At 43.9% G+C, this 9,960-nt stretch overlaps 1 protein-coding gene across 1 annotated transcript; it reads right to left on the bottom strand.

Moving 5' to 3' along the window:
- Positions 1-1,080: 1,080 nt before the first annotated feature.
- Positions 1,081-7,061, bottom strand: LOC108411220 (CMRF35-like molecule 5). Its single transcript, XM_017682684.2, has 7 exons — positions 6,897-7,061; positions 5,831-6,142; positions 5,563-5,700; positions 4,421-4,450; positions 3,608-3,712; positions 2,086-2,135; positions 1,081-1,811 (listed from the first exon to the last, which is right to left on the bottom strand). The coding sequence occupies exons 1-7, from the start codon at positions 6,934-6,936 to the stop codon at positions 1,689-1,691; spliced, it is 798 nt and encodes a 265-aa protein (XP_017538173.2). The 5' UTR covers positions 6,937-7,061; the 3' UTR covers positions 1,081-1,688.
- Positions 7,062-9,960: the final 2,899 nt, after the last annotated feature.

Raw genomic sequence — 9,960 nt, 5'->3', positions numbered from 1 at the left:
CGTGATGAATGGACCAAAAGAAATGGTCCAAAATGACTTAGAAAGACGTCTGGTTCCATTGACTTCCATTAAAAGTAAAGTAGGTTTTTTCCTTCTCCTGTAAAGTTATAATTTTGGAGATACAAGGTTTTCATCCGACAACAGCGGTATGTTTCTTTTTTCTATGTCTTTGTCTTTTTGTGTTTTTGTCTATTTTGTCATTTTTAAAATGATATTTACAGATATATTTCACCACAGTGCATTTATAGCGCTTATGACAGCCCCTTACTACGGGGTAGAGAGCAGTGCGGTTTAGTATGGTGTGTGAATTCTAACATGATGTTGGTTATGCATATATGTGATCGCGGATATGGTCTTTGTCACATCCCAAGGTGGGATATTTACAGCTGATCAGTTTAATGGTGTATGTATATCTCTTTCAGTATATATTTTTACTCCCAGTCTCCTCATGCGCTTTTGTTTATCTTTTAGTCCTGTCATGTGCTTTTGTTTTGATTTCTTCCCACTCTGGCCCCCTTGTTTTGTGACTCTGCCCCTGATTGTTCCAACCTGTTTTCCACCTGCGTCTGGTTATCCCTCGTTATCCCTGTTTGTATTTAAGCCCTGTGTTTTCCTGAGTTTCTTGTCAGTCTTTGTATCTATGTTTGTTTGATCGTGTTTGATGTGTTGGCTGTATTGTATTATATTCTCATCCAGTTTTCTGGATCTTGCATAATTGAGCAATATAAATGGTCAGTGGACATCTCATAGGAGATTTTTGAGGGCCTTTGAAAAAGAGAAAAAAATCACACTGCTGTTATCTTTTCCAGGTTTAGTCATCCAACACCAATCACAGAAAAGTGTATAATATTCTTAGTGATACTTTTTAAATCCCACCTCCACATTTAACCCATCCGTGCGGTGAAACACCACATACACACTAGTGAATACACACACACTAGGGGGCAGTGAGCGCACATGCCCGGAGCGGTGGGCAGACCTATCCACAGTGCCCAGGGAGCAGTTGGGGGTTAGGTGTCTTGCTCAAGGAGACATCAGTCATGGACTGTCAGCTTAAGGGATTGAACCAGCAACCTTCCGATCACAGGGCCAGTTGCCTAACCTCCAGCCCACGACTGCCCCCAACCATGACAGGCTGCTGTCAGTGTTCATGACTACTATCAGACTAAACTGAATAAGCTTTTTGTTTCAGGAGGATGGCAAAAAGGAAGACATTGCTCTCCAGGAAGAACGCTGCTGCCTGTTTAATGTCCCTAAAGACTGCTGGGATAAAAATGTGGAATTATTCATGAAAACAGAACTTTAAGGCCTAAATTAGAAAACTGAACCGTGGAACATGGCGGTGGCAGTACTCTTCCTTGCCTTGAGTTTAGAATAGAGAAGTAGCACCACTCTCATGATTACATTAGACCAAAGAAACCACGAAAAGAATAACTTGTTCATGAGAAAGTTCTATGACAAGTAAAGGATAAATCATCATCACCTTTGAATAAAATGACTATTCATTCAGGAGATATTTACCATGTAAAGCATTATAAGATTTAATACAAGTAGCCTACACTGCAAAAAAATGAGATGCTTCCACATCCGCTGACCTCCTCTAACACTGCATTTCCAAACTACATAAACATTAGATAACTCTTGCAATATGATAAATAAACAGGTTATCAAAGTGATTAGTGAGCAAGTCACTGAGCTAAAGAGTAAATTTGGGAATCTGGTCTTTCGTTGTGCAGTTCCACAGTGCTGTACAGTGTGTTCACCAGCATATCTTCTGCAGTAGAGGAGACCGCACCGCTTGGCTGGTTGATCTTCAGGTGTTGAGTAAAGAAAGAGGTAATTAGGTATAAATTATTGCATGAGCCATAAAAGACTACAGGCAGCTAGATGCTTGTTGTCCACTAGAGGGAGCTACACACTAGGGTGAATAAAGCTAATGCTGAGTTCTCTTCCTTACTAACAGCAGCAGCATTTCATAAACTAGTAAGAGAATTTTGGTTTTGGTGAATTATATCACAGGACGCACGGTGTGCCTTTCTTAGTATAACTGGTAAATAAAAACAAGGCATATTATTGATGACTTACTTCAGTCTGGGGTGTCTTAACTTCTGCATAGACAGAATCCGGACAGGGACCTGAAGTGAAGAAAAAAATAATGTATATATATATAATTTGAAAATGCATTCCTCAGCCCCTCAAACGGCCGCTCCTCTTCCTCAGCCCCTCAGACGGCCGCTCCTCTTCCTCAGCCCCTCAGACGGCCGCTCCTCTTCCTCAGCCCCTCAGACGGCCGCTCCTGTTCCTCAGCCCCTCAGACGGCCGCTCCTCTTCCTCAGCCCCTCAAACGGCCGCTCCTCTTCCTCAGCCCCTCAGACGGCCGCTCCTCTTCCTCAGCCCCTCAAACGGCCGCTCCTCTTCCTCAGCCCCTCAGACGGCCGCTCCTCTTCCTCAGCCCCTCAGACGGCCGCTCCTCTTCCTCAGCCCCTCAGACGGCCGCTCCTCTTCCTCAGCCCCTCAGACGGCCGCTCCTGTTCCTCAGCCCCTCAGACGGCCGCTCCTCTTCCTCAGCCCCTCAGACGGCCGCTCCTCTTCCTCAGCGCCTCAGACGGCCGCTCCTCTTCCTCAATCCCTCAGACAGTCACTCCTCTTCCTCAGCCCCTCAGACGGCCGCTCCTCTTCCTCAGCCCCTCAGACGGCCGCACCTCTTCCTCAGCCCCTCAGACGGCCGCTCCTCTTCCTCAGCCCCTCAGACGGCCGCTCCTCTTCCTAAGCCCCTCAAACGGGCGCTCCTCTACCTCAGCCCCTCAGACGGCCGCTCCTCTTCCTCAGCCCCTCAGACGGTTGCTCCTCTTCCTCAGCCCCTCAGACGGCCGCTCCTCTTCCTCAGCCCCTCAGACGGCCGCTCCTCTTCCTCAGTCCCTCAGACAGTCACTCCTCTTCCTCAGCCCCTCAGACGGCCGCTCCTCTTCCTCATCCCCTCAGACGGCCGCTCCTCTTCCTCAGCGCCTCAGATGGCCGCTCCTCTTCCTCAGCCCCTCAGACGGCCGCTCCTCTTCCTCAGCCCCTCAGACGGCCGCTCCTCTTCCTAAGCCCCTCAAACGGGCGCTCCTCTACCTCAGCCCCTCAGACGGCCGCTCCTCTTCCTCAGCCCCTCAGACGGTTGCTCCTCTTCCTCAGCCCCTCAGACGGCCGCTCCTCTTCCTCAGCCCCTCAGACGGCCGCTCCTCTTCTTCAGCGCCTCAGACGGCCGCTCCTCTTCCTCAGTCCCTCAGACGGCCGCTCCTCTTCCTCAGCGCCTTAGACGGCCTCTCCTCGTCCTCAGCCCCTCAGATGGTTGCTCCTCTTCCTCAGTCCCTCAGACGGCCGCTCCTCTTCCTCAGTCCCTCAGACAGCCACTCCTCTTCCTCAGCCCCTCAGACAGCCTCAGTCAAAATAAGCTGCCTTATGCTGCCTTCCCAATGGGACAGCACTCGACTCAGGAGTGCACAGATGCTGCCTTAGAATGTTGTCTACTTAGACAGCTGCCTTCTGATTGGAGTGCACTAAAAATCTTGGCACCCCCGCTTGTGTGCAGGTTTAGCTGTTAGACTATCATTTGTGCACTTACCTTTGATTTCACTGGTTGCTCTCTTACACTTAAACAGCACGATGAGGCCCAGCCCAAATATCATCAACATGGCAACCAGCCCAGCAGCGGTGTACAACAGGGTGCCTGCAAGTCATGTAAAAGCAGTTGTGGTTTATATCAACAGAAATCTTTGATATTAAGTAATAAACTGCAGTGCTGTGAAAAAGTATTGGCCCTTTCCCAATTTCTTTCTGTTTTTGCATGTTTGTCATACTTGAATGTTTCAGATCATCAAGCAACATTTTATATTAGACAAAGACAACCCAAGTAAACACGGCATCCTGTTTTAATTGACAATTAAGTTTATTAAATCACTCGCCACACCCAGTCCAAGTCCTGACTTGAATCCCATTTAGATGATGTGGTGAGAAGTTAATGCTCAAAAACCTCCAATGTAGCTGAATTGAAATAAATTTGCAGAGGACAGTGGGCCAGAATTCTTCCACTGTGACGTAAAAGACTCATCACAAGTTTTCACAAACATTTGATTGCAGTTGTTACTGCTAAGAGTGGCATAACCAGCTATTCGTTTTTGGAGGCTTTTCACATGGGTGGTACAGGTTTGGAATGAACTTTTATCTTCAATAAATCGAATCCTTTAAAAGACGCATTTTGTGTTTATTTTATTCTGAAATTTGTTGGATGATCTAAAACATGTAAAAGTTTAAAAACAGCAAAAATAGAACAAATCAGGAGAGGAGCTCATACTTTATCACAACACTATACAGTAGCAGTATAACCCATAAAAATAATATATAGTCTGTATGAGAACAGTGTTGGATTAATACCCACCAGATCTGTCCTGTCTGTCTTCATGGGGAACTAAGTGAGAAAAAAAGAGAAAAAAAATGACAGCCAAGCTGGCATGACTTTATAACAGTGTAATAACAGACCTTAATAAACAGCAACTTTAAAAACCTGTTAATGATTGTCACGATTGGCCCCTCCCAGTCTCCTCATGCGCTTTTATTTAACTTTTAGTCCTGCCATGTGCTTTTGTTTAGATTTCTTCCCAGTCCGGCCCCCTTGTTTTGTGACTCCGCCCCGATTGTTCCCACCTGTTTTCCACCTGCGTCCGGTTATCCCTCGTTATCCCTGTTTGAGTTTCTTGTTGGTCTTTGTATGATTGTTTGTTTGATCGTGTTTGATGTATTGGCTGTATTGTATTGTATTCTCGTGGTGTTTGGTTCTTCTTTGAGGTTTTGTGTTTATTTTGTCATGTCTGTCCCTGATGGTCTCCGTATCGTCTGTTTGAACCTGGACCCTTCTGACCATGACCCTGGGATTGCCCATAATAAAAGTCGCTTATCTCCGCATATGTGTCCACCTCCTCGCTCCCCGGCGTTACAATGATTAATAAATAGTTACATATTCATAAGAAAATTGCACCATCTGAATTATTAACCATTTGGTAATGTCATATAAATAGTCTAAAATTATTTCCATTATGAAACTCTGTCAAAAGTAGTGATACTTATACTAAGCACAAAAACAAAGTTCATAATAATTAAAATGATTATTTATATCCTGTCTTGAATTATTACATACTTATTTATTCTCTCGCTTCTTCTTGATGCATAAACAGTTCCTTAATTATTATATAATCATTATTAAATGGGTCTTTATCATAAAGCTGAGGCTTTATAATTTATTTATAAAGATATATTTTCTCACTATTTACAGTGAAATGCTGTTTAGTTATGGAAAACATTTATAATGTTTCTATTCTGTCCAAGTCACTAAATAATTCAAACTGTAGCATGAGCAACAATTATAACTATTAGATAACGATTAAGTTGCTATTTAGAGGGGACTGTTATTATGAAGTGTTACAAATAATATTTTATATAATACATCAAATGATAATAAGTAAAATGTTGGTAAATTTGAATTAATAAGTAAAGATGAAGATTACTAAGTGAAGATGAAGATACCTCGGGTAGGTGATGAGATGTTGAGTGAGTGCTGAGCTGGAAATGTTGGTTTAGGTGCGGAGGAGGAGGAGATGGTGGATGAAGAGGTGATGAAGAGCTTAAATCTCACTGTTCTTACAGCAGCTGCTGTTGGAGTAGCTTTGGGTGGGTGTTTGTGGGTGGAGGGAGCTGCGTATGAAATAAACAAATGTTATTTTATAGTTAAATGATTAATATTCATAAACACTCTAATGAAGTCAGGTGTATAGGCAGATTATAGGCTCATTACCATCTGTGACTGTGAGGAGCACCTCGCTATACGTGTCCTTCACCAATCTGTCCACTCCACACCAGTAAGTTCCAGCGTCTGATGTCTGGAGGTCAGTGATGGTCACAGTGAAGTCTCCTTTCCCTGAATCCTTCAGTGTGTATCTTCCAGTAGGTGACTGACCAGATTTAATCAAAATGTCCTGATCTTTTTTACACGGATCCCTGCAGAAATACTTTGTGTTGGTTTTAGCTAACAGGTGAGGACACTGGATCGTCACTGATCCTCCAACATGTCCTGACACACTGATATCTGACACCACAACAGCCACTTCTGTCATAAACACACACAGAAAAACACACACAATTAAAATAACAACATAAAAACAAACACAAGTTCACCCAGCAAAGGCCTTTAAGGTTAAAGGACCAGCCGTACAGCTCTCTCCTCACACCTTGGAAGACTCAGAGGAAATGACAGAAGCGTTGGAGGCGGAGTTTGAAGAACTGCTTAGGCTGCTGAGTCTCTGTGGTTAGAGACTCTATTAATGCTGCCGCCTGCACTCAACCTCTGCTTCCTGTTTACACTTGTCCACTTCATTAATACGGTTACTATGTGAAATATGTGGACGGCCGGACACTTGAAAAACAAACTTTATCCATCTTCAAGGGGAAATTTGCACGTTTTCGTAGCTAAACAACACGGAATATTGTACACAGATTAAATACACTTCATTATACAGTATTTAGACATCAGAGCAGGAACAAAGCAAAGTGCAGAAGACAGAAGCAGCTGAAACCTTTGTTGTTCATGAGAAACTGAGCACTAAGTTAAAGTAGGTTTTGATACATGTTCAGACTTTCTCTGAGCACATTGAGGCTGATTGTATACGGGCTTGTCTGGCTTCTCCTTCTGTGAGCAGAACTTCATCATTCTTCTGTTCGCTACATCACCATACAGTCCCTCAGGGGTCAGATAAGAGCTCTCCAGCCTCACTCAGCATTACCATGAAGACAGTAGAGATGTGAACCACTTTACTCATAGACGTGCACACTGTATGTGCTCTTGTATGCAGGTCAGGACTTACCCGAGAGAAGAATCCAGATGACCACACAAAAGCACCTCATTCTGACCGTTCTGGATAGATGGATTCTCTTTCAGTAGTTTTTGTAAACAGCAGAAGTTGCTGCTTCTGTATTCTGACGTCTTAAGGAGGAACTGACAGCTGAACCCCAGCATCGCCTTGACCACTAATTTGAGGTTTAGACCAGGAAACGAGTTTCTCTGTCTTTCTCAGTCTCTCTTATCAGTCCTGCACTGCATATCATACATTAGGCCACAACGCTTTTAGTTTGATTTTACATTGTCCAAGTCACCATAAAGCACTAATTTTTAATTTTATACATCGTTGATCAAATTTCTTCCACATTCTATACAGACATATGTGCTCTGTGTAGTGCCTAGACTTCCCGCCACAACACACACACACACACACACACTTGGCAAGGGGGGTGGGGGGGGGGGGGTGTGCCCACACTGCTCACATGCTGCAGCCCCAGACATGGCAGCTCCCAGTGCTGCTCTTCACAATAAGAGTCCTCCAGCACAACCTCCTCAATAACCTCAAACACATTCCCTGAACACACTACTATGCTGTTTGTTGGTAGATGGCAAAAGACTACAACTAGTTACATTTTTGATATTTTTATTTTTATTCATTCTTCTTTTCTTGTTTGTGGCTGATCATTTGAGTGTTACTTACTGTATCTAGAGATCCAGCAGTCAGTATGGCTTATACTGAGGGTCATCTGAGGGTCAGCCCTGTCTGATCATATATCAACTAAACCAGATGAATTTCAAGCAACACCAGTGAATGTGAGAACACACTGAGCCAGATTTATTAAAAGAGGCCCTATGTAAAAAAGGTTACCTACTAAGAACCTCCATGCGAATAAACACACAAATAAAAGTGCACAAATGTAAATGACATATTTTATGTATAATTGAGTGTAATCAACATACAGTTAACATACGAGCAACACAGTACAACCATGTTTGACTCATGTTATATTTTTAATGAAAACCCTTTTCCCAAAGGTAGGGCACCACATATGGAAGCACATTAGTGTCATATGTGAAAGTAGGGAACTGTATTGTTTGGAAAGCAGGCATTTTTCTTTGGAACGCATGCATGTATGTTAATGTAGGCTGATCCATAATTAAGTGAGATCCATAATTAAAATCCTCCTTAATTACTAAACATTTGATCGATTTTCAAGGGCCTAGGTTTTCCAGTGGGGTCATTGCTCCCCCCTTTACCTGCCATCCAGGAGGGAGTCATACACAGCAGTTCTTCAAAAGATGTTCATGGTGACCCAACTAAGAAAGAGATGTACAGGCCTATGTAGCATCCTGCAAAGTTTAGGTTTAGAACAAAGAGCCCAGAACTAAATCTGCTCCTCTGCCCACACCATCCAGGTCTTGGTCAATGATCTCTGTTGACTTTCTACAGGTCTACCATCAGCACAACAGCATAAAAACAGTTGTTGTAGATTGATTTTCCAAGCCCTGTAGTTTCTAAGCCCTAGCAAAACTCCCCTGAGCCAAAGAAACCACCATGATGCTGCTTCAATTGTCAGAATCCATGGTTTTCATGTGGATGTGGTTTCTGACGGAGGGCCTCAGTTTACCAGCAGGTTTTGCGGGGCATTTTGCTAATTATCCTCAGAATTGCACCCCCAATCGAATGGGAAGATTGAGAGGATACACCAGGAAGCTCTGGCGCATGGCATCCTCTAGACCCTCCACCTGCTCTGGGCAGAGTATGTCCATAATCTTCTCTAGGCATGTCGCCCTTTGAGTGCCAGTTTGGGTATCTTTCACCCATGTTTCCCAAGCAGGAGTCCAAGGTCAAGGTCAAAGCCCGAGGCCTTGTTCTGCGGTGTTGGCGGTTGTGGCAAAAGGCCCATGCAGCGCTGCAAAAGGTGGCAGAGCAGAAGGAAACAGCTGATCACAGGTGATGTTTGGGTCCTTCCTTCCATCCTGGGCAACAAGTCTAGCTCTCCACCAAGGACTAAAGGTCCAAAAAATTGGCCCCAGTGGATTTATTTTAAAGTGGTAAATCAGATTAATCTGGTACCCTACTGGCTTTTCCTCCCCGAAACCTAGTGAAAGTACTCATCTGTTGCATCTGAAGCTGATCCTTTGTAGTCCTCTTGCTAATGCCTCTGTTCTTCCACCACTCCATATAATACTGTGATCCCTGGCTTACCCTGTCTTGGGCTAGGCCTCATCCAGCCACTGGGGGAGATAAACAATCACTTCTGGCTGATCAGTGCTGATGAGGTACAGCTGTAGACGTTCTACTTAAGGAGAGCTCTCCCACAGCTCACTGCTCAGTCCTGAGTCTACACTCCCACATGTATATTGTTTAATTACCTAGTAAATGGTTTTGTCTCTCTTGGGTCTCAAGTCTTGGTAATTCTTATTTCTCTCCAAATTGTTTTTCAGCATTAAAAAAATCCTTTCAAGTTTGTTGTGGTGGTTTGTTAGTGTAGTGGGTAACATCTCTGCTTTCTACGGTGTAGACTGGGGTTCAATCCCCACCTTGACAAACACCCTACGCTATACCAATAAGGGTCCTTGGGCAAGACTCCTAACAATGCCTTCGCCTACCTGTATAAAAAAAAAAATTAAGTTGTAAGTCGCTCTGGATAGGAGCGTTTGCCAAATGCCATAAATCTTTGGTGCACACTCTGTTCTCAAGGAGCACAGCTCAGTTAAATCCCAAAAGTAGAATTATTTTGTTTTCCTTTTTTAAAACTTGGGCTTTAGTTCCTCTAAAGCCATGACTACTTCTGTCTTAGTGGAGCATTCCTTAGCATCTTGGTTTGGTAACAGAGGGTTCAAAGGTTTGATCCTCTTGTCACCTCCTTTGTCCTTTAGTTTCCTTGTATTTTTGTTGGCATCTAAGTCTTTTCTTCTCCCTTGTCACTGACTCGAGTATTTCACTGTGCTTATTTGTTTTCTCTCAAGTCTCTACTGATCTGCACTTGTCTCCCTCCTCCACTCATGTCTGGCCAGTGGCTGCCCATCAGTGCTCCTGCCTATGGACTAGGATCTTGAACTTGATAGACTTGTTTCTGATGCCC

The sequence above is a fragment of the Pygocentrus nattereri genome, chromosome 12, assembly GCF_015220715.1.
Source record: "Pygocentrus nattereri isolate fPygNat1 chromosome 12, fPygNat1.pri, whole genome shotgun sequence".
Lineage (NCBI taxonomy): Eukaryota > Metazoa > Chordata > Actinopteri > Characiformes > Serrasalmidae > Pygocentrus > Pygocentrus nattereri.
This window is presented reverse-complemented; position numbering and strand designations above follow the sequence as displayed.